Source organism: Hippoglossus hippoglossus, chromosome 4, assembly GCF_009819705.1.
Source record: "Hippoglossus hippoglossus isolate fHipHip1 chromosome 4, fHipHip1.pri, whole genome shotgun sequence".
NCBI lineage: Eukaryota > Metazoa > Chordata > Actinopteri > Pleuronectiformes > Pleuronectidae > Hippoglossus > Hippoglossus hippoglossus.
The window spans coordinates 27,305,885-27,330,992 of NC_047154.1; the positions used below are offsets into that span (position 1 = coordinate 27,305,885).

A 25,108-nucleotide genomic window follows, 5' to 3' on the forward strand; every position below is an offset into this window, starting at 1 on the left:
CTCCTGTCTGAGCTGCAGGTTTTATTATCTCTGGATGCTCGTCCATGAAGATCCCGCAGATTGTTGTTGTGTTTCTCAGATGAAAAGTAGTGAAACAACATTTAGAGACGACGAAGAATAAAGAGAAAGAAGAAGTAAAATAAATAACTGATAAGATCAAATAGAATTACATCCACTCATGACCTGTTTAAAGAACGTCTGAAATGTGACCAGCTCCATGGATACTGAGGCTCCACACGTCTGGAACAAAGTGTGTGGAGCGACTGCTGCTCGGTGGGAAAACACCAGAGGATCCTTTCAGAGGTAAACAACAAGCTGAGTCTGATCTGCTGCTTCAGGACTCCTGTGAATCCTCGACCATCTCAGTCTCTGTGTTTCATGGAGACCTGACATGAAACACACCGACTGCAGCAACACAGCAGTTCTCCACTTTCACGCTCAGCCCTGGTTTCCCTCTATTGCAGCTCCGTCTCTCATTTCTTCTTCCCTCCACACACATGCTCATAAATATGCTAATGTGAGTGTGTGTTATTTGTAGGTTTCACTCCTTCAGTGATAGACGCCTCGCGGTGAAAGAGCCCAGCTCGGAAACAGACAAAAAAATGGAAATGTTCTTTCTCTTGAAATACTCAGTGTGTCCGGTGCAGAGCACTTAGCTGTAATTGTACAGCAAACACAAAGGCTGCACGCACACACACGCACACAGACACACACACAGCTGGCACTTGTAGGAGTTACCAGGCGATACTTGGTTGTTGCCCGAGGAAAACGCACACATGCACTTCAACAGAAGAGCGAGGAGGCAGGAGCGAGCAGACCCTCGTCCATTAGTCGAGAGGCAAACACCATCTGGACGTTCACAAATGTTTTCACCGAAACACACACGTACACGCACACACACACACGCACACACACACGGCCCATGAGCTCCATTCATTTCATCTAATATTCACACAAAGACACACAGTGGCCATGAGGGACGGTGTTTTCTGTCCATTAGTTTCCAGTGTGGACAGAAACACTTTTAATTCCCCGACACCGACGTTCTTCATCATTAATCCTCCAACAACAGCAGCGTTGAGTGATGTCATATCAACACAAACAAATATATATATATTTAGTTTTTACCATCATATCGGTATATTACTAAGGCACAGTGATTACTATACAACTTATATATATATAAGTATCGGCAGGACCAGGATATTGCTGCTCCACTCTACGATAGATTTTACTAAAAATACAAGAAATAATTTCAAGATAAAATAAGAGACCCTGTATAAATCTCCCTGTACAAAATCTGTGTATTTGCTCAAATGTGAGTGTGAGGGCAGCAAGCGGAGACGTGACGGTGGGTCCGAGGGGCTCAGCTGTTCCTCCTGACTCCCAATGTGAGTCAATTTGAAGCATGAGATGGAGCTTGAAGGCCTGAAATGTAAAAACCCTGACAGCCGAGACCCTGAGCAGCAACATGATGTGCATGAGAAGCTGTTTACTGAGAAACAGGATGAGAGCCGCTGACGGAGGCTCGGAGAGAGAGAATGTGCAGAGAAAAGGAAAACATTAATAAACCTGCCCTTGAGAAACAGAACAACCTTCCAGTATAATCTCAACTGGAGAAACTCTGCTTGAACATCCAGGCCACAAGAGGAAGAGAGAGGAAGTTAGAACTAATCATGGTCGTTCAAACCCGCCAAAATAAACTGAGCTACGCTGGTTTGTTAACCAGCTCGAGCACAGACGCAGAGAAACTGGTTTATGTTTTTACACTGACACAATATTTATGGATCATATGTGTCGAGTCCGTGGAGGTTTTTATGTTTTATTGAGTTAATGAGTCCAAACTCATGAAGGAACTCATGAAATACACACACAAAGAGACACACACACAAACATGCACACAAACACACACACAGAGGAGGTGATGCTCTTTACATTAAACACAGCTGCCATCTGCTGGTGACTGTTGGTTTAACATCTGACTCCAGATTAGAATCCAGATTTTGACCTCATGTGGATTAATTGTTTTGATGCTTGAAACGTTTTTACCAAAGTCCCTGGTTCACAGAAGAAGAAGTGGAATGTATTAATAAATTATTGGATTAAATAGACATTTTGAGTTGAATGATTTCCAAATACATATCAAGCCTGAAGACAATTGTTTTACTCCAGTAGAACTGAAAATAAAATATAAAACTTCACTGTTAAGTTGTTGGTGAGTAATTTGAAGAGCACATTTTAATTACAGATTAAATGAGAGCAGAAAATGATTTGCAGCAACAGTCACTGCTTTAAACTCTATTCCCCTCTACAACCAGCAGGAGGCAGAGTGGAGCTAAGAGACAAAGACCTGCAGTCAGGCTGCAGCAGTTCAGTCACGTGAGGTCAGTGCTGCATTTTGTGCGTGTGAGTGTGAGTGTGTGAGTGTGAGTGTGAGTGTGTGAGTGTGTGTGTGTGTGTGTGTGTGTGTGTGTGTGTGTGTGTGTGTAAGCCTGAGTCATCCTCAGTCAGTTCAGCTGCAGAGGTTCAGTCTAACAGAAAGATGCAGATGGAGCGACACTCATTCACAGTGAGGCTGCAGAAACCACCTGGGACCACATCACATCAGTGTTACTGCGTCACACAGTTTTAAGAAATTGGATTTTGTTTTTGGAAGAATTTGAAATTAGAAGTTGCCGAACACCAACACAATCTACACAATCCACTGCTTGTGTGTGTCACTGCACAACAACGCACATCTCACTGCGACTCAAACACAAGTAGTTTGCCGGAGCCACATCCTGTTTCTGACCCGGAGCAGGTAAAACACTCTTGTGCACAGATCTTGTTGCTGTGTGTTTATTTTATGTTTAAGTTCTCGTCAGGCCTAAGAACCTCTGAGCTGTAAACCACGTGTTCTGCTTTAATCTTCATCCTCCATGATGATGATGATGATGATGTGCTGGACTGAACCAAAACACAAAACTCACCAGTACAACATCTCACCCCTGAATACTCTCTGTTTGAGAAAGTTAAGTGTTCAAATGTAAATGAGAGGAAATGACTTGTCGAGTTGGTGGAGTTGTTGTCGGTGTGAATGTGTGTTTGTGTACTGACCAGTCCGGTGAGGGACGGAGCAGACTGTCCCAGGCTCTGACTCCTCATCCGGACCAGGTTGTTGGCCTCCCCTGCTCCTGCAGGAGCTCCACCTACTGCCCCTCCGCAGGCTCCAGGCGGACCCTGCCAGGCCAGCTGACTCACCCCGGCATGAAGGCTGTTGGACAGAGGCAGCAACTGCTTACCTGTGGGGGGGGGGGGGGGGGAACAGAGGGTGCGTTTGAATCGTGCTTTTTTCTTTAGGTTCCCAACAGAGTGAAATGACCCAGAAGTATTTCAGCTGCCATCGTGATAAGAGCTGCTTGGATTCTCTAAAGGATGAGGACACGTATCTCCTTGTCTCACGACACAATCCAGATATTCTTCTTCGCACTGTGGTTCTCGTTTCCTAACTCCTTACACATTCTCCTTCACTTCTTTCCTTGACCCCATGATGTCATAGTTTGATATTCCAACCGGAGCCAGAGACTCAACTTCACCTGGGATCACGTGAATCTGAATCATAATCCAGATGTATAGATATATGTTTTATATAAACATGAATCTTTCCCTCTGCAGCTAAAACTCAAAGAAACACAAAGATGGAACCAGAGAAACACAAACCGCTCGTTTCTGAGCTGCCGTTTCCCGTCCGTGTGATCACATGACCTCCTGTTGGTGAAATATGACAGTTAATCTGTGGCTGGATTTTCACTTGACAGATTATAGACCCGGCAGATTGGCTGAGGATTGAGAACATGTGTGATCTCTGCAGCCGTGACCTCAGGTAACTGCATAGATAAAGATGAACACATCTCCACTGAGGGTGTGAAGGGTTCAACGTGACACATTCACACCATGTTGAGGTCAAACACTCATTTATTACATCCTACATTTACATTTTTGTATTTAGTGTTGTGTTATTTTGTGTGTCAGCGCAGAGAAACCAAATGTTAATAATATCTCAACCCTCTGAGTCACACTATGTAGATTTAGAGGTTTGTCCCTTTCACACTGACACCATCAGTTTATCTTTCTGTGTGTAGTCACACGTATGTGAGTAGCATGTGCTCGTGTTACCGGTCATGGCCATGCTGCTGCGTCGGACCCGACTCTCGTCCTGGCTGAGCTGTCGGTACAGTTTGGATTTCGTAGCAGCCGTTGCCGCCGGCGACAGGTCGGGATTGCTCAGCTTCCTGAAGAGGAGCGGAGGGGGGGGCGCAAACTCCTTCTGTAAAGAGAGAGAGAGAGTTTGATTTAGTACAGATGGAAATAAAGATATGGATCTTTCTGGTCGAATCAACTCTCTTAAGTCACATTCTGTTTTTTATACATTTGTCTTTACTTTAAACATAATAAATAAAAGTTAGCTAGTTAAATTGTAACTAAACACACAGAGTCGCCCCTGACAGTATGAAACAAAGCTGTTATATATATATTAAAGATGGTTTCCAGCAGAATGGTCTGAGCAGCTGCAGTGGGACTGTGTGATCGGGCCCAGAGCCAAAACAAAGTCATAAAACACAACGCTAACCACTCGCTGACACCACACCTCCTCCTCATGTGGCCACAACACACACACTGGTCTGAGCAGTGAAACACACACACACACACTGGTCTGAACAGTGAAACACACACACACTGGTCTGAGCAGTGAAACACACACACACTGGTCTGAGCAGTGAAACACACACACACACACACACTGGTCTGAACAGTGAAACACACACACTGGTCTGAGCAGTGAAACACACACACTGGTCTGAGCAGTGAAACACACACACACACTGGTCTGAACAGTGAAACACACACACTGGTCTGAGCAGTGAAACACACACACACTGGTCTGAGCAGTGAAACACACACACACTGGTCTGAGCAGTGAAACACACACACACACTGGTCTGAACAGTGAAACACACACACTGGTCTGAGCAGTGAAACACACACACACACTGGTCTGAACAGTGAAACACACACACTGGTCTGAGCAGTGAAACACACACACACTGGTCTGAACAGTGAAACACACACACACTGGTCTGAGCAGTGAAACACACACACACACTGGTCTGAGCAGTGAAACACACACACACACTGGTTTCCAGTGTGCAAGTGGAGGATCTCTGCCCGGTGACGGCGGCCTGCTCCTCATGAACCCGACACTTTAGGCCTCTCCTCCAAAAAGCTGCAGAGCGAGTGCATGATTCAGTTTGACAGTGAATGAAGGAAACACTCACTTCCTCAACATTAGTTTACTAACACACACACACACACACACACACACACACACACACACACACACACACACACACACACACACACACACACACACACACACACACACACACACACACACACACACACACACACACACACACACAGATTTCTTCTTCAAAATGACTTTGCAAACACCTGCTGTTGCCATGGAAACAAGACCTGGATGGGCTCATATCCGCCTCCACTCTTGTGCTAGTGGACCAGCCTTTGACGAGACTTTTCCAGAAACCTCTGGACAGCCCACATCACAAAACGCACACACACACACACAGACACACACACAGACACACAATGCAGTCGTAGTTAAAGTTCTCTTCCTAAAACGAACCATCTAGTTTTGGTGCCTAAACCAAACTGCAACTTCCAACTGAACATTAACTTCAACAGACCGATGAGAACATCTAAACATCTCTGGACTCAAACCTCAGTTTCTGGTTCCACTAGTCGACGACCGCTCCCACATTCAGACTCTGTTCCTCAAACAACCTGAAATATTAAAGTTCTTCCTTTCTGCTGGAAAGAGGCGTAAAATAATCACCTGACTGACTGAAGCATAAACATTAAATCACCAACGGACACAACCAATTTAAAAATATATGTTTTTCCATGTGCTGCTTTATAAAGGGACCATGAAAAGGAAATGTTTGAATATACTGGAAGAAATTCAGATAAGTGGGAGTCAGAATTTAAACTAACACAAACCTAACACCACTTTGTTTCTCCTCCACCAACACACTGATTATCATGAATAACTGTTGACCCGAGTCTAAGCAGCTAATTATGGGATGTTGCATTACAAGCTGAGTGCTGCAGCTCCACGTTTCACCAGCAGGTGGCAGACAGACAATAATCTTGTGTGTGATCTGAGCTTCTTGTACAAGCTGAAAATTAAATGTACTAATGTGTGTGTGCTGCTATAGACACACACTGCACAATAAGCATGAAGCTGAGAACACACACACACACACACGCACACACACACACACACACACACACACACACACACACACACACACACACACACACACACACACACACACACACACACACACACACACACACACACACACACACACACACACACACACACTTCTACTGAAGGTAGAAAGATGCACAAACTCAGCTTGTGAGTTGTGTGACTTCCTGGGGACGGACGAGCACACACACGCCTGGTGACCATCAAAGTTAACAACATGACTCCACCGACACGGGGACTGTTTACACCAGTTTCTGATTCATTAACGACAAATCTTTACTCCAGCAGTAAAAATGACTTGCAGCCTGTGTCAACTCGTGAAGTTAGAGTTCTCCTTCACTGTTTGTCGAGCTGCAGACGCACAACATCACCACCAACTGACCGAGGCCTCGTCCGGAGTCCCTGGTGGCGTCTGCCAAACTTAACGAGACGACACAAGTAACATAAAACATGACAACCACAAGTTCTGGAATACAATAAGTAAAAACTTGACTCAAAACATGATCATGTGCAGACATTCCTCTATATTTGATGAATTTGAGTTTACATGCACATCTAATTGTCTCTATAATGGTTTTTTGTTTGGTTAGTTTTTGATTGAGTGTAGTGTTTAATCATGGGTTTGCAGTACGGTTAGTGTGAATGGTGAAGGTAGTACTGCACAGGTTTTACCCACAGATATTTGTAATTATATATAATTACTAATTGTATTATATTTCAGGTTTCCTTTGAAGAACTGGCAAAGGACATCAGATTAAAATGAGACACTATGGGTAACTCTGGACTGTCCCTATCAAATTAAATATAATACTACCAATAATACTAATAGTAAAACTAATAATATTAATAATACTAATAGTAATACTTATAATGATGATTTTTAACTGGACTGAGATTTAACTCTCAACAACATGTTGAGTTTTCTGATCCAAATCCTTTAAATGAGTCTGAATTAAAACAAATGAACAGATCAGGCGATAACAAGAACAACAACAGGAACCATGAGTTAAATTAAAGGACAGACGAAGGACAGGAAGTCATGTTAACATGTTGTGCAGTGAGGGAAGTAAAACCAGGTTTTCGTAATCTATCACCCCCCCCCACCAGTTTCCCTCTGCTGCATCACATTTGGGCCACCATTCATCTTTTGCCTCGTCCCGTGGAGAGTCGCCTCACACGTTAATGTAACATGCACGTCTCAATCGATCACACGTGTCACAGCACGGAGCTGAAACCCAGCTGAGCTCAGCCTCATGTTCTCTGCTCGTCAGCAAAGAGGCACGATCTCATAATTTCACCTCCTCTCAGGCCCAGAGCGAGAAAAGAGCCTCCGTCAATCCAGTGGATTGTTTTTCTGGCAGCGAACGAGGCCCGAGGATCCAAAACCAGATTTTAAAACTCTCTTGGCTGAGCAGAGCGCCGGTCCAACGAGCTGACGGCTGCAGAAGTGCACCCGCCTCCCTCCCTGGCCTGAGAGGGAGATCTAATGCAGATGCACAGTAAAGGCAGATAAATGCTGCACTACTCAGCAGAGAGAAGAGGTTTGAGGACGTTTTGTTTTGGGAGCTGATTCAAAGAGGAAACAGTCTGAATATAAAGACGTGATACTGTCTCAATCAGCCCAGGGTGACTGCAGTTTAAATCATAACCCTCCACCCCCCCTCCTCCATGTCTGCAGATGGGACATGAACCGAAATAACCGAAGATCAAATGACAGATCTGTTTTCAGAATCTCAGTTTTGAACCGCTCGGCGCCGTGGGCATGTTTCTGTTTGAAACACGGTTTGACGTTCAGGCAACGTGAGCTCAGAGACGAACACGAGTCTGAACCCGAGTCTGAACCCGAGTCTGAACCCGAGCCTCCGCTTCTGGAGGTCGCGTGTCGGCGCTGAACAGGTTAACGGTTACATCATGAGATTTATCACATGTGTGTCTGAGCAGGATTACGTTGCATCATACCTGCTTCCTCTCTGTCAGTGGGGGCTGGAGCTGTGTGTGTGTGTGTGTGTGTGTGTGTGTGTGTGTGTGTGTGTGTGTGTGTGTGTGTGTGTGTGTGTGTGTGTGTGTGTGTGTGTGTGCTGATACATGTGCAGATGTGTTCAAGCTGGAACAAGGTGCTAATGGGGAGGGAGAAATGTGACGGAGAGAAAAATGTAAGAAACAGAAAGTGTCAGATGGATGTGAACGATGAAGTGAATGCGGGGGGGGGGGGGGGGGGGGGGGGGTATGTTCACTGTAAAAATGAAAACTTGGCCTCGCTCACCTCAATACGAGTTTTAAATAAACTGAACAAACACATTAAATGGTTTTATAAACAAGAGCTGTGAGTTTTTATTCTAAATTCAAACATTCATTTGAACACGGGGAAAAGTTCAGTGTAGAGCAGCATCCGACCGTCTGAAGGAGTTCAGCTCGTGATCAGACAGACCTTTAAAAGGAAAGTTAGTCAGTAATGTTACGTTGTTTTGTACGAAATGGACGAAGCAAGTACGTAAAGTCAAGCGGAGCGTGGAAGTGTTGTACATCGTAGAAGACTTTGTTCAAAGCAGCTAGCTTACTCTTCAACGACAACTAATCTGTGGCTCACTAGCTAACTTGTCCCTCAAGTGAAGAAGAGGAGGCAACGAGCAGAGCCACTCATAACACAACTAACCCCCAGTTTCATGGTAATCTTTAATTTAATTGTTTCATTTTGCTTATAAAAATATACAACAAACACACAAAGGGGTGGTAAAATAACTAGTTATTAATAACTAATCATGAGTTGGTAGAACCTTTCTTAAAAACTTAGATATTGAGTTGGACGTGATGTCTGAGTTTTCTTAACTCTTCCTGATTTCCAGTGAAAAGATCCAGGACCAGTCCTGAGCTGTGGTTAGTGGGAAACTGTCGTGGACTTAAACACTAGAGACAAAATGTCCACAGAAGGTTCTCCTGAATACAACAGCCCTGGATGTTTGGCTCCTTTAGCTCTAATATAAGCAACGGGTTTTTCTTAATGACACTTTAAGTGGGAGAAACGTTCCTTCAGATTCCTTCAAGTGCAGTTATATGATTTCAGCACACACTCACTCCATTATACACCAGATCCCTCAGGCAGCTCGGTTACATCTAAAGTCTTCCAGCTTAACAGATATATTCTTTTTCCTGTAAGTGACTTGGATCTGAAGTGGCTTCTCGAGGCAGGTTTATGGTTTGTGTGTTCGCGGGCAGATTGTTATCCGTGCGATGGAACGGTGTTTTATGGTTAATAAGTAACGGCGTCTCCCCGGCTTCTCGGCTCCGTTGTTAATAGCAACCGAACCAACACTGTAAAAGCCGACCATGTTAAAACCTCTGCGTTTCCTGCTGGTTCGTCCACCTCAGAGAGCGGGGAGCTCCTCTCACGGAGAGTTTCAGACGGTCGCACAGTGGAACCATTCACTGGACACAGAGTTCGATCCCGACCAGCAGTGTGTCAGCCAACTGTGAACTTTACAGGTCATGACCTCCGCAGAGGCCACTGGGAAATCCTTTAAACCACAGACTGTAAATAAAGATGGACGACATCACAGCTCCCAAAACGAGGAGTCAAATCATCTGGATTGCCCAGGCTGCAGTCATAAACTCCACCTCCTCCATGTTAGTCGATTGGACATGGACCAAATGTTTCTCAAAGATGGTTTCTGTAATTTTAGGTAGTTATGATCGACAGCTGAGACTGACTCGTGATTGGTCGAAACTGTGTGTGGGCAGGACCTTGATACCACGGTTGTACATTTGCGCCGAACTGTGTTTATGTACATGTCCAATAAAAGTAAAAGCACCATAAATTCTGAATGCATTCTAAACCGGGACAGAGAAAGAGGAAAGCTGCCAAAAGGCTGGAACAGATTCCATGTGCATCGAACTGCAGGAACCAGCTTCTTCTGCTTCTGCTGTAGACAAAACACCCACGACATGATGTCACTGTTTGGATTCAGCGGTTACACAAGCAGCCACATAGCTTCGCTGGTTCAAGCCCTGCTGCTGCTAGTCACACCCCCCTATCACAAAGTAACAGTGGAGTCATCACTTTGCTGAAGAGGAGCACGGAGGAGGTCAGGAGTTCTAATTAAAATCAAATGATTTTAAATGCTCTGATGCGTTTGGTGGTTTCTGTAACAACAGCAAGTCTTTCTGAAAGTCTTTTAAAATTTAATTTAATTTCACATCTTAATCCTGAGCAGTTTGCAAACTATGAGTTTGAAGTTTTTGTATGATTCAATTAATTGCTGCATCAAATGAGAAATGACTTCATTAAATTAAACAAGACTCCATTACTCTACATGGCCCATTTCCAAAGTCTTAATAAACTGGTTTGGCTGGATAGTGAAGGAGATGTGGGCCTTTTCCACAGATTGTGTTGTTAGAAAAACTCAGACGACAGCCTCGTCAAATACTTAAAAGCCTTGAGAGGCCACATGAAGCTGTGAGGTGCTAACATGAACACCATGACCTTGCTGTTAATGTGCTTTCTGTTTTTCAGTGGCTTCACTGCAGCTTGTATTCTATCTGTGTGCAGCAGCTGTGGGAGCAGAGATCATATTGTGGCAGGTAGCAATGTCATCTTCAAACTAAAAGCCTGAGGTTGAAGCACCGAGGCAGCAGGCCACCACCTCCACCACCTCCACGGACCTGCTCTGTCACTTCTTAACAAAGTGCTCTGTGGCTTTTGTTTAACAAATCCAGTAAACTATCAAACAGCTACAGCTACAGAAAATAGCTAGAAATGAAAATTGTCCGGGCAGAGATACGCCCCCAGCCAGTCCACACCAAGGCTGACAGAGATAAGAGCCACCGCGGGGTCAACACGAGGTCACGTAGGCCAGCCTGCCGTGATCAGGGGGGGTCGGGGTGAGGACAAAAGACAAGAGGCGGCTGGTAGCAGGATTTGTCAAATGATCATTTCTAGCTGCAAAATGCAAATTCCAACGTCAAACTTTCCATATCCACTGTCATCCGATGGGGCCCTGCTACCGGGCCACATTGTGGTTTGAAAACCACAGCGACGAGCTGAGAGGCCCGGCTCCACCGCGGCGTCCAGCACAATGTGATCCAGCATCTGCCACTGCAGCGCCGCACTGCTTTTGTCCTCACTGCATACTTCTCATTCTTCTGAAACCATCAATATTTAACCAAAACAACCATTGCTGACATATTCATAGAGATTAAGCAGATTGCGTGTAAATCCATAAGAAGAAAGGAGACGAGAGCCCGACCGACATACAGGCTCGATACTGATATTATAGATAAATATATATATGATTAAAGGATTTCTTTATCAAACTTTTATGACAAAGAAATGTAATTGAGGTTTGATATTTGAATTTTAAAGTATAATGATTAACCTAACAGTAAATAACAAAATCAATAAATAGTAAATTCAAACATATTCAACTGTATAGAATTTGAATCAAGAGTATGAACAATTTCTAACATAAATACACATATTTTCTACAAAGTCTGTAAAATAAACATTTTCATATCAGTAAACATAAATACTAATACTGTGAGTATTATCTGTGATGCTGATAAATTGGTAAATATATATATACACTCTTATATAGGATAAACAGTTTCTGTTCTCTCTATCTACCCTAACCCGTGTTATCAAGGAGGAAATGTGGTGATTCCAGATGTTTGAAACAAAGATTTCATAAGAATTGAGCTCAATATCTTACGGATTGTGTCGTTTGCTACGAAAAACCCGAGTTCAAAACAGCTGAGGCGAAACCAAAATCCAACGATGACAGATGTTTAATTTAAAGACATCGTTCAAAAGAATTCAAAGCTGCAGCTAAAGCCTGAGGAACAGAGATGGAGGATGAGGACAGAAGTGAAACTAACAAGAGAAAATACAAAGGTTTCCTCCAGCACGTCTCCTTTAGCGCCGCCTCTCCCAGTGACCTTTACTGGTCAGCACAGTCCCACCGGGGGGCCGAGGTAAATAAACCACCGCTGAGCCACGGGCCGGATAACAACATGGTTGCTGTGGATCTCTTCATTAAAAAGAGCCCGTGTGTTGACTGCTTGGTGAACGGTGGGTCGACTGAGAGGTGGATAAAGGGTAAGGGGGGGGGGGAAGGGAGGAGAGGGTGAGGTTAGAGGGGGTGAAGAGAAAAGGGTGAGAGGTTCCAACAGAAACCACAACAGCTTTCTCTCTTCATCTTCTTCTTATTATAATTATTCTTGTTTTTCTGCTTTGAAGCTTTGTGTTTTCTCCCCGTCTCCACCTCCTCCACCTCCTCATTGTGCATCGTCTCCTGCTCCATCTTGCCGCTGCACACTTCCTCCTGCTCGTCTCAGGTGAACGCACAGTTCCTACATTAGCATTCAGACGAGTCTTTGCAAGACCTCGAGAATAATAAGGTGGGTTGAGAAGTTAAATGGCGTTTCACAAAGCTGCTCTGCCACAGAGATGAAGCTCATTAAATGTCTCAGCTTCTCTAAACAGGAGACAGAGGGAGGGAGGAAAGTCCCACCTGTTTATCGGCCGATAAATATCTGCTGATATTGGTCTTTCACAGACATTTTGGTATCTGTGAAAACGTTAATTTTACAGAATAAACAATGTAGAAAAGACTTTAAGTTACATAAAAAACAAACTGATACATCAGTGTCTTCAGTGGTATCAGCTTTTCCAAAAATGTCCCATTGATCAGGCTCCACTACAAACACCATGAAGACGGAAGTAGATCAGTTTAAATACAGTTAAATGAAAGAAACTTAAATATAGTTCAGGTACAGTAACACTGCAGATATTAATGGAGACATTTTATTCAGATCTATCTTTGCCTGAGTCTTCCTTTTTATTCCAGTTGTGCATTTTACTTGTCTAGAGGTTGAGGAACCAGTAAATTGAATTTCCACAGCTCTGCTCTGTTTCACTCACTCATGCTGCTTCCTATTCAAGTTGTAATTTGTCTTCCTGGGGATTCGAACCCGCACCTGCAGAGCCGGCCCTTCCCTTCATGGGGCCCTGAGCCTCGGTGCTGCCAATACTACTGGACTCGATCCTTCACACACTGTACATCTAACACACTCATTGCATTAGTTGTAGCTGTGTTGCTTACACCAATGTCAGCCTTTATGCTTTTTAATCTTAATAAGTTTGCACACATAATAGGCTAGATCCTAAATTACAAAATCAGCTTTTTTTTTACTTTAATGGTTCAATTTATTACTCTCACTCTGCCCATAATCATAAAAACACAAAGCTAGATGAACTAAAATAGCTTTTTAATAAAGATCCAATGGCTATGTTTGAAGAAAGTGCTTTGGTTGTTCCGGCTGTAACGAATCCAGAATGACATAAACACTGCGTTCAGTAAAAGCTGTGAACTGGTGGAGGTATTGGAAGAATTGTGGCAGAAAGCAGATGTGAGGAGGAGTCAAGCGATTTGTGTTAAGTTAACGACCAACGTGCTTCAATCAATCCACGACTCTGCCTTAGAATATAATCATTATAATGGTTTAACCCAGGATATCTTCTGTAGTTATCCCATTTACAGATGTTCCTTAAATGCATCGCCTGAAGCTATTGGAGGTTCCTAACATTCCTAAAGTCCCGTAAATGCTTCACCTGCAAACTACTGGCAGGTGATGTTTTAAAAAATGAACTCTGAGAACTTCAGAAGCAGCACAGCAGGTCAGAGGTGTTCGAGCAGGAGAGACGACAGGAAGGTGCAGCAGCTCGGACGACAGCGAATTCAGAGCCGAGTTCAAACTCACAAGTTTTCATTTGCCTGGACTCTGCGGATTACACAGCATTATATAGGCCAACATCAACTCTCTGGATTAACAGGTCACACAGACAGGAGGGGGGGGGGGGTGTACTCTGGTGTCATGAGTACGATCGAACTCTGCTGCACATGAACCTAAAACTTCACCTGGAGCTGGACTTGAACCTTCACCTGAACGTGAAGCTGGACCTGAACCTGGAGCTGGACTTGAACCTAAACCTGATATGTCCCAGCAGATAAAGAGAGGACAAAGCAAAACAGATCCATTTATGATGAGATCAGTGAGCACATGTTTTAATCATCATCTTCAGAAACTTGTGCAAGACGTCTGTGCTCTGGTTCTGAAGACACTGGCCTCTCTCTCTCTCTCTCCGCTCACAGGAACAACAATCAAGTGCATTCATAAAAAACTCCACTCCTGCATCCAACCCAGTGCTGGAATGGAATCCATCTTCATAATGCGCCGTGGCAAGCCATAACTTTTCCAGAGCACAGTCTGAGGCTACGTAATACAAAGCTAGCCTGCTGCATTATTCCCGTGGGGGTCCTCCTGCACCGGCTGCCAGGGTAAATGTGTGGTTTGGCCGCTGGGTTAGCGCGGTTAACCAAGCGCTCTCTGTTTTCGTTCTTGGCGCAGGCCGTCTGTCAAACATCAGCGAGTACGGGGACTAATAGAGTGTTTTCACAGGTCCCCCCCCCCCCCAGCCTCCAGGTCATAGTTAGATTTCAATATCATTAAGATATCATCCTTATTTAACTTTACTTTATCCTGACTTTTCATTTTATTTCTTACTGGAAACTGTGGTACCAAAAAATACGTTCTGGTTCAACTCTAATTTTGCCAAGTTTTAAATAGTTTTACATATTTGAGTGTATACTTTTCTTCCTGTCAATGAATCCCACAAAAAGAGGAAAGAAAACTGAACCCTGGTCTGACTGGTAGAGCAGCTGACAGATCAGGTTCCTTTGAGCCATAGAGCTCCATTGTTGAGCAGGAACTATTAAAAACACATTGAAGCCCACATCCTGCTGCACTGACTTCTCCTTGGATCCAAACATGTGGATTGATCTGCCTCTGAAGATCATCCCCAGCATATTTATTAATTCCATCTATTTCCAGAGCCACCAGCTGTGACCAGGAAGTTACAGAGCTTTTTAAAAACCTGCCTGTGAGGTGATTTATCAGATTTATGTTCTTGGGACCAGCGGATGTGGAGCCACTGTCAGAACAGTGAAATCGTGAGAGACGCCTTATTGTTGCATTTAAACGACTGCGTCTGAAGGTGCTGATGCTGGGAGTGACACCATCGTGATGTTACCATGGCAACCAAATCATTCATTTTCTCCATTCAAACAGAAAGAATACTCTCTCCCCCCCCCCCCCCCCCCCGGCAACACGCCAACGTTTTACGACAGGACGTACGTATGTCACACTAAACTCTTTAGTCGCTAAATTACAATGTGAAACCAAATGGAACAAAGACATGAAGCTTCAGACTCAGATCAGAAAAACGACCTTAAATTAAATCATCTGCCATTTTTATAGAAGTGCGACACACACACACAGAGTTTGAAATCAACTCTGCTGTGACTCAGGAAAAACAGATGGAAAAAGAGAAATGGAGACAAACATGGAGAAGGAGGGATGGTGAGGAGGAGGAGGAGGAGGAGGAGGAGGACGAGGAGAGCCAGCAAAACGAGAGAGAGCAAACCCAGAACACGAACATGAAGGTTATTCCTATAAACTGTAACTGTGTCAGCAGAGTGTCGATCAGTCTGAAAACAAACACACCAAAACACACAATGTACAAAAAACAGAGCTGCTGTAATTCAGGTCTAATAAAAACACAATGATTCCTTCTAGATCTTAGAAGACGTGCGATGCTGCTGCAATATGTTCACTGCAAAGATTTTTCAATTGGATATAAATCAATATACATGATATTAGGTGTTTCAGGTTAGGGAAACAGTGTATTTTGTACGTTAAGGTTATTATAATTGAGCTAATAGACACAGGACAGACACACAAATGCCTGCAGGGACTGCATCACTTTTGTTTGTGTAGCAGCTCGACATCCGTCTCCATTAACAACCCAATCCTGATGCAGGAGCAATGAGGCAGAGCAATGAGGCAGAGCAATGAGGCAGAGCAACGAGGCAGAGCAATGAGGCAGAGCAACGAGGCAGAGCAACGAGGCAGAGCAACGAGGCAGAGCAATGAGGAGCGACCAGCCAGTCGACATAAAGGTTTATACGCAGCTTGACATTTCCTCCAAAACAGGATGTTCTGATCGTGTTCCCAACGGAGCCCTTTAACAGTGATTATCTGCTTCACAGTCTGATCTCATATTTATTTCTCCTATTTAATACAGCTGCACGCACACACATGCACATACACACACATGCACACATGCACACGCATGTAATGTCATTACTTGTCTGCAGTATTATCCCACCTGAGCAGCTCTGCCAAAACCACCACCTGAGTCCTGGGACGACCTCCAAAACTGTGTGCTGCATTCCTGTGTGCATGTGCATACGTGTGTGTGTGTGTGTGTGTGTGTGTGTGTGTGTGTAGACCCATTGTGTGATGTGGGTTCATCACATGTGGCTGTGTGTAACAGTACTTCAGTGTCTGAAAGCGCTGATGTACAAAAAAATGAATTTACTTCAGTTGTGATCTTCTGCCTTCGAGTCAACGCTCTCAGCTGCGGCCTCTGAAACGATTCCATTTTTATGAGGTAATTCCAGTAAATCAATAAAACAATAGACATCGTGGAGGGCTGCCAGATTTTTATTGCCTTGGCACAAAGCGTTTACAACCTGCAGCACAGACCGGAGATGTAAAGACCAACACACACCAGCTGCACAGAGCAAACACCAACACACGTTGTTCTTCTCCGTAGATATGAAGCCGCCAGGAAACACCACAGTGATCAACCACGTCACCTTTTCTGTTGGTTCTGACTCTACATCCACACTAATCCAGCTACTGGCTGAATTAGGTCTAAAGAGAACAGTGAGGTAAACCTGCTCCGACCTGTTCACGGGTTGTGTCAGCAGAGTTCTGAAGCCAAGTCTCTGTCGGCTCTACACGCTCTGTGATCCCACTGCAGCCGCTGTCAGGGTTTGACTGACGTCTGGGTGAAGCAGTTACTGTTCCCCGGAATAACAGCTAGATTTTTACGAGCCGCAATCAAAGCATAAATGTTCATGAAGGAGACGTTTAACCAGCCGGGACCGAAGCTTCTTACACACTGAGGCGTGTTGTTTTAACACTAAAACAATCTCTATATCACAAATAATCTCTGTGAACACTAACAACCCTGGAAACACATGTCACTACTCAGGTACCCTGGTCATGTGGTGTAAACAGGAAGTGGATGGTCTACTCTTGGTGAAAAGTAAGAGCAGGGATTTGTTTTCTTGTTTCTTCACGTCTCAAAAATGCCAGTGGATGGCGTAACCATAGCAACAGTGATGCGTCTAAAAGCTAAAACATAACGGTGTGGATGTGGTCTTAGATCGAACAGCTCCTGGAAACACTCAGGGGCAAAGATTGCAAAGGAAACGTGAGGTCTTCGCCTAAAGCCACAAACTCTCTTGACACATGGTCGGTGTCTTCTACGTGTACGACTCCGCTTTTTCACCCAGAGATATTTATTTATTTTTGTTTGCTTAGAATCAACCCCCCCCCACTCGCTCGTGGTGAATCCAGTGTTATCGGATTCTCCTGAATTTCTACGGACTTTACACCAGGAGGCAGGGAGGAGATAATCTGGAGCCTCGGACCTTTGCGTTCACACATGCACGTCCTCCAGAGAAAACAGGGAGGTTCTGCAGAGTTCAGTGCACGTCTGAAAGTAGCTTCAGATGACAACGAAAAACAATAACAACTTTGTTCATTTTTCACACTCTCACTTGCTCTCAACATAAAACCACTTCCCTTCTGCAAACACGTATTTTGTTTCGGCAGCAGCAATCTGGGCCTGCGGATGTGTGATTATGACACAAACTCACACCCACACAGCAGGAACACACCCGGGATTAAAGCATTCAAGTTCACAAATCAGTTTAATCCACAGGGAATTAAACGGGTGAGCAGTGAAGAGCCGGCCGGCGAGTGGCGGCACCGGGCGCTCAGTGAAACCTGCTGCATGATAAGACCTGTGACCGACATGTTAGTGTGTTGGAGTTTGAGGTGCAGCTGCAGAAATGACTCATGTAAACCAATAAAGACTTAATATGAATCGAAATGTTGAGCTTTTTTATAGACGTGTAATTACATTGAAGTTGCTGTGGGGGAATTTCACGTTTCTTGGTTCTGCAGGTGGCTGAATAATACAAAATTGAAATGTGTCAACAGATAAACTTTGGTGGCTGAGGAAGAACTTTGCATATCTCAGTTTGTATGAGTCTGGAACTATTAGTAAGAAGCTGGCATCGACTGTGACATCGATGTTTATTGACACACTGACAGAGAGGAAGCTGCCACCTCTGGCCACAACGACACAGAACTCAAAGTCCAGGCCTCCTCTTTGTCTTTGTCTCCCAGTTACACCATCACAGAGTTTGAATGATTCTGGATGTTTGATTATAAGAACGATCACAGTTTATCTACCTGTGTGAGATCAAATGCTCCTTTAATCAAAGTAAGTGGTCTGTCCTTGAAGGATTGAGGCGGGCCCACGTTGTGTGATTGTTTCTGACTGAGCGGAGCCTCTGTGCTCCTATAGTTAGCTGCTGAGCTGGAGGAAGCAGGATGTTTTGTTGGAAGCTTCTCTGCTGGACACGGCCCAAAGGTTAATAACCCCCAATCAGGACAGGGAGGGACGGCTGTAGTGACTTCCACAAACATGACACACACACACACACACACATACACACACACAGAGACACACACACACATACACACACACACACACACACATCTGCTCGCATGTGTTGTGAAGGAAGAAAAGTGAAGGAAGTCAGTCGGGGAGCGAACACCTGCAGAACACTCAGCGGTTTGGACTGAGGCTGCTGATTGGTCGACCTCATTCCACCGACAGAAGCAGTGAAAGTGTCTCACGGTGGATTTCAACTCGTCTCTTCTTCTATTTGAGCTCCTCGTTCTTCCTGTTCTTTCAGCTGAGTGGAGCTGAAATGGCTCCATCACACGTGGATTAAAGAGGAACTCTGTTGGCCTATTTACAATAAATTACCTATTTACAATCTCTTCTCTTTTCATGAGCATGAATGTACTGGATTATTCTCACCACACTAGAACATCCGATATTTTGGGAAAAGATTATCCATCAATTCATCCGTCTACGCCTGATATATCCTCAGAGTCAAAATGAGGCGGGAGTCTATTGCAGCTCGAGGAAGAATATGAAAAAGACTTATAGTGACAATCTGCAGTTTGGAAAGTCTCTGTGTTAGTGACTTAAAACGCTGTTTGAGTCAAGAACTGAGTTAAAATACTGATTTTGCAGAACATCCACATTAGTGTGAACGGGTTTTTAGTGTGTCTCAGCGTGGACAGGTGTTCTTCACCGCTCACTAACTAGATCTGAGCTTCACACAAATTGAATCTCCGTCATGGGGCAGTGGTGATCATCATCAGCTTCCCTGTGAATCTAAACCAAAACAAACATTGAGTTGGTCGTGGGGCTTTTAATTTAACTCAGCAGACAATTACATTTTTCATCCCTGTGCGAGAAGAACCGGCACGATGGAGAACAAACAGCCGGAGGGGATATGAAACAAGATGGAGGGAGGAGGAGAAAAGGTGGAGGGACGGCAGAGAGGGGAACTGTGGCATCAGGCCCCGTGTGAAATCAGACCATCACTCAGACACAACGAAGGGGGGGAGGGGGGGAGGGGAGTCCGGGAGGCGTAATGTGGCACTACGCAGTCGCAGAGTGATGGAGCTTTTTCATTAAGGCTGTTGTGTTGGAAGCTAAAAGACAGACTGAGATTTTCAGACGCATGAACAACGCAGCAGGAGATCGTCCGGGTCAGACGAGTTCACGACAACAGGACAAGGTCCGGAGGATTCAGGCGAGGGGTGGAGCCTGGGTGGAGCAGCAGGAGGCAGAACACCACCTAGGAGTTCGGTCCGAACCTCATACCGGTCCTTCAACTTCTGGTTTCTGCGTCTGCCCCTTGGTAAATGGTCTGTATTTATATAGCTCTTTTCTTTTCTAGTCGCACTCAAAGTGCTTTTCAATACTGGTTTTTGTCATTCCCCCAGTCACACACAACAATATGGGGTTCGGACACTTCAGTGGTAGACTGGGATCGAACTGCCGACCTGCTGGTTAAAGGACGACCCGCTCTGCCCCCTGAGCTGCGTGTACGGCTTCTCTGTGTCTTCGGGGATGACTCTACATCTCATTAGTCTAATTTCTCCTTCACTCAGAGGCTGCACAGTAATAGATGACGTTTTCCATGCATTGATGTATAGGACCCATCTATAATTCATCTTAATATGAGTTTTATAATTAGGATCATTCACCCCCCTGCATCTGAGCCTGCCCATTAACACCCTCCCAGGCGCCCATTAGCCATGTGGGCTCCATCAATCAGCCCGTTGGCCTGTGCGGTGCTGGGACGACTATCAGCCGGGGGGGTCTCAGAGGTCGTTCTGGCTCAACGCCTCCTCGGGCGCACTGATCGCCCATACCAGGCTGAAGAATGGAAAGGAAATCACTCTCCCATATCCCCGCAGGGAGGGAGCGGGTTTATTGTTTAACCTAAGAGATGTTTAATGAACAAGAAAGAGCAAAGAGCCAAAGCTACTGAACTACAACGAGCTGGAGACGAGCAGCGAGGGTTCAGTGCTGCGTAACAACAGTCTTCACATTACTATCACTATATAATCTAAATCACTCAAATTATGATTTAAATGACAACGTTTTCATTTATTTATTAGTAGCTTTGTAAATACAAAGCAGCCAGAATCTTATTTTAGATTCCTCATATTCACGTATCTGGTGAAAACACAAAGCTATGGAGGGAAGTGTCTTTGATATAAATTGGAGTTTACAGCAGCTGATAATGCTGAATGTCTTTCCAAGTTGACGTCTTCGTCTCCTACGTGTACGGCTCCTCTTCTTCATCCTGAGCAACTGACCTTGACATTTGCTTCCTCACAAACAGTCGTGAGGATTTCAGCAACATGTCCGGTCTTCTGACTCAAAACAGCTGTTTGTGAGATTTTCACTGATTCCTCAGAGAGTAATTCATGGATCTTGATGAAAAGAATCAGGCACATTTAAAGGACCGATCTCTACGAGTGTGTAATTAGGTGCAGCACAGATATGATATTCAACCGCACCACAACACAAATCATGTTTCTGGCCTAAACCCAAATGCTGTCAGTCCTTTTTGTTTCATAACGTGAGGAAGATAAACAGAGTGACACCATGTGACTAATCTGTCATAACATAACGACGATGACATATCGCTGTGATCAGAAGGGATGAGATTTGTCCCGTGGAACAACCAGACCTGCTGTTGATGTGTTGTGACACGGCCTCTGTTGCGGTTACCTAACCCCCCCACACCCCTGCCAGGATTCGACAGGAATCCCGTGAATGCCGCCGGGAACATAAACATAAAAGCCAAATAAATGAGAGCGCTGATGTAGAAAATATGAAATGTTTAGATAACACAGTTGAGGCCGGGTGGAGGGCTGACAACCAGGAGTGTTGTCGTCCGACACAACGGAATAACTCAACACTGCTCCAGTCACACTGCGGCTTTTCATAACTTTTGCCTCTTTCTTAAGAGGTAAATCTGTATTTCTCCTGCTGTCAGAAACTCTCGACCCTGTGGATGTGTTGCTCAACGGCCAAGTCAACTAAAGGACACATGGAAATATGTGGCCACGGGCGTTTCCATGATCTAATCTCTCTTTGTACGTAAAAGGAAACATGAATGAGCTTTTAGTTGTTTTGTCCAAGCATCAAAGATTTAAAAATGTTCCATCTACAAAGACATGAAGGAGAAAGTGAGGATTTAAAACAGTAGATGTTAAACTCCACCAACAGTAGAGTGAGTGGGATTCAGCTGAAACCCACTGAGCTGCATCCAACTTTACATGACTTCATCCAAACTTGATTAACTTGCTGTTGATAGTTTAATCTGTGCTGTTTGTTTTAGATTTACACTCCATTTAAAATGATTTACTTACAATAAAAAACATTTCTGTAAAACTTTAGTCATTAATTTTCTCATAATTACAACCTGTCGAATCCAAACCCGCTCATCAACCCGACATGTGAACAGACTCCATGCAGCCTGAAGCTTAAATCCCCCCCCCAATTAACACTGTACACTGTTAATCCACTAAGATTCAGTCGACTTCCACTCTGCCCTAATTAGCTTGACCCGGCTTCTTTAAATCAATGAATTACGGCAGCTGAGAAGGTCCTTCTTTGAGTTCTTGTGGAGGAAATCTCATCAGTGGATGACGTGAGTTTTAAATACGTGTTGAATTCTTCAGAGCACACTTGGTTTCCAGCGCTGGGGTTGACGATAAGGAACAGGAGGCGGACGCTCTTTGTTCACTGCTGCAATAAACGTCAGCCACTCCTCTGCAGGTGCTTTGCCTGATAGTGTTCACTGTGTGTGGACGTTTACTGCTCCTGTTCCACCACGTCAGGGAACACATGTGAAACAGGGAGGGTCCAGATCAGGGAACAATACAACTCTGAAAACATCCCAGGAGGAGCGGCTCTATCAGCCAATCAGCTGCCAGGACCTCGCCATGAGACGTTTTTAACTTTCAGGTGGAGAAGAAGGTTTTATTATGCCAACGACAGCCAGTGGCCAGAGGTATCTTTTTATAAGGGAATTTCTTTAAATTTGGTATAAACGTTCAATTGGACTCAAACATGAACTATTTAGAATTTAAAGACGAACTAATTAAAAGTTGGAGGTCAAAGGTCACGGTCACTGTGACATCACCAAAGAGTCATTGAACATTTGGCACAAATGTTCGCTTAGACATTAACTGATACGATTTGTGTGGTCAAAGGTCAATGGTCACGGCGGCCTGACAAAACGTAATGTTTTAGTTTTAGCTGAAGCCTACGACAAAGGGCATTCTAGTCTGAGAACATTAATGAGAAAGTGTCACGCCATTCTTTGTCATGGTTTCCAGAACACACAGGAACCCTGAGCCAAACCCAACTGATTCTAATCACCATAACAAATGAAGCGTACCTGCACCGCTTGTTTCAGTCAGCAGTCACCAGGCTGCATGCAACGTTTCTGCAAGCGTCACAAACACAGGTTCCTCGACACCGAACGATTCTTTGATTGCAACGGATGTTTGTGTGCGTTTGTGCTCTGTCCCTGGAAACACACACACACACACACACACTCACACACACACACAAAGTCACTCACTGAAACGGTCACACTCCAGTTGAAAGTGACATCATTCATTTCCAACACTGTAACCACCTAAAACCAGATGTTCACGGTGACACCGGCGGCTGAAACAGAACCTGATCCCTGCAGCGGTTTGTGTCTGTTCACAACACGACTGAATCATATAGACAAAGTTGTGTGTGCCACACGTGTTAGACCAGTCAGACGTGTGTGTGTGTGTGTGTGTGTCTCTCTCTCTCTCTTCAGGTCAGGATAAGGTGGAAGTGGAACCAACATTAGACCGCAGACAGAGGTTCTGGTTGAGGAAGTGATTCTACTGCTGTTTCTATCGGTCGCGTCCAGAGCTCGACCCACAAGGCTTCTGACCGAGGTTAATACTTTGTTATGCTGACAAAGACATTTATTTAAGACTTGATATTTTACAGTTTCACCATAAATAACTACAAATAAAAAGAAAAAAACAATACAACCAAATATCTAGAGCTTGAATAAAGAACATACAAATATTTTTATGTAAAATATGATGATAAATGAACTTTTCTGCAGCGTTCATTCTGTGAAATAAAAGCTTCCATATTAGCAAATATAAACACTGATAAAGATTTGTCTCTGAAAGTGAACCGATAAATCAGTCTGGCTCAAGTTCTTTTTAAATTAATAACAATTTACGGCTGATTATTGTTTAATTCATCAAACAGAAATGCTCAGAAATCATATTCCAGCTTCTAAAATCTTAGGACAGGTTGCGTTCCTCCAGTTTCTGTCCTCGGTTGGACAAGAGAAGATATCTTCTGAGACAGGATGCACAGACAAATCAGAAATTAACAGCAAACTCCCAGCAGCCCCTGGATGAACCACAGCGCCACAACAGAGCCATGATTCATGTCAGTGAAAGGTGGATCCGTCTCACTGGAGGAAAACGCCCCGTCCGTCTCCATTTTATACTGTTTCACACACGAGCACATAAACCAGCAGCCGCAGCACAAAAACATCTGTCTGACGTCCCATGATTCCATAAACCTCAGCACCTCCCTCACAGACTCAGCACCAACACACAGCAAGTGTCCCTCCGAAGTGGATTTGAGGACAAAGACAGAAGGTTATAAAACACGACACCTGAGGGGGAAATCTTGTTCATTTGGGTTATTATTCACGTCATAACCCGAACAGGAGGGTGGTGCTGTGGTGTCGTGTGACAGAGTCGGTCATATCAAACTTCCAAAGGTCGGAGGAAACATGACTTCATGCCCAAATGTGAATTTATGAGCCCCGGGGATGACTTCATCTTTGGAAGCAGTTATTACTAAAAGGAAAAAGTCCATGTTTACTGCACATGAGACTAATAAAACCTTAATCTCTACAGTTACACAGAACTGAAGCACCTCTGTAAAACACAACGGACAAACAATGGTTGTCATGTGCTGACGGCCACTTCACGACAGCATGAGATTCAAACGACGACGACATCGATCAGCAGCAGTGTAGAGAGCTGCATCATCAGCTCATGTGCTTAAAGCTGCTCTCAGACCTGCACTCCCGACATTCTCAGGAAATTATCACAAGCGGCTGCAAACGTCCCAGTTAGACTCTGACCATGTCTGAGTGCATGTGTGTGAAGACATTTTCA

General features: G+C 44.4%; 1 protein-coding gene across 1 annotated transcript in view; it reads right to left on the bottom strand.

Annotated features, from left to right (window-relative positions):
• The window catches only part of mast2 (microtubule associated serine/threonine kinase 2), a 205,078-nt gene that overhangs the window by 178,373 nt on the left and 1,597 nt on the right, over positions 1 to 25,108 (bottom strand). The window contains 2 exon segments of the mRNA XM_034582921.1: positions 3,097 to 3,281; positions 4,156 to 4,306. Coding sequence (XP_034438812.1) covers positions 3,097 to 3,281; positions 4,156 to 4,306 — 336 coding nt within the window.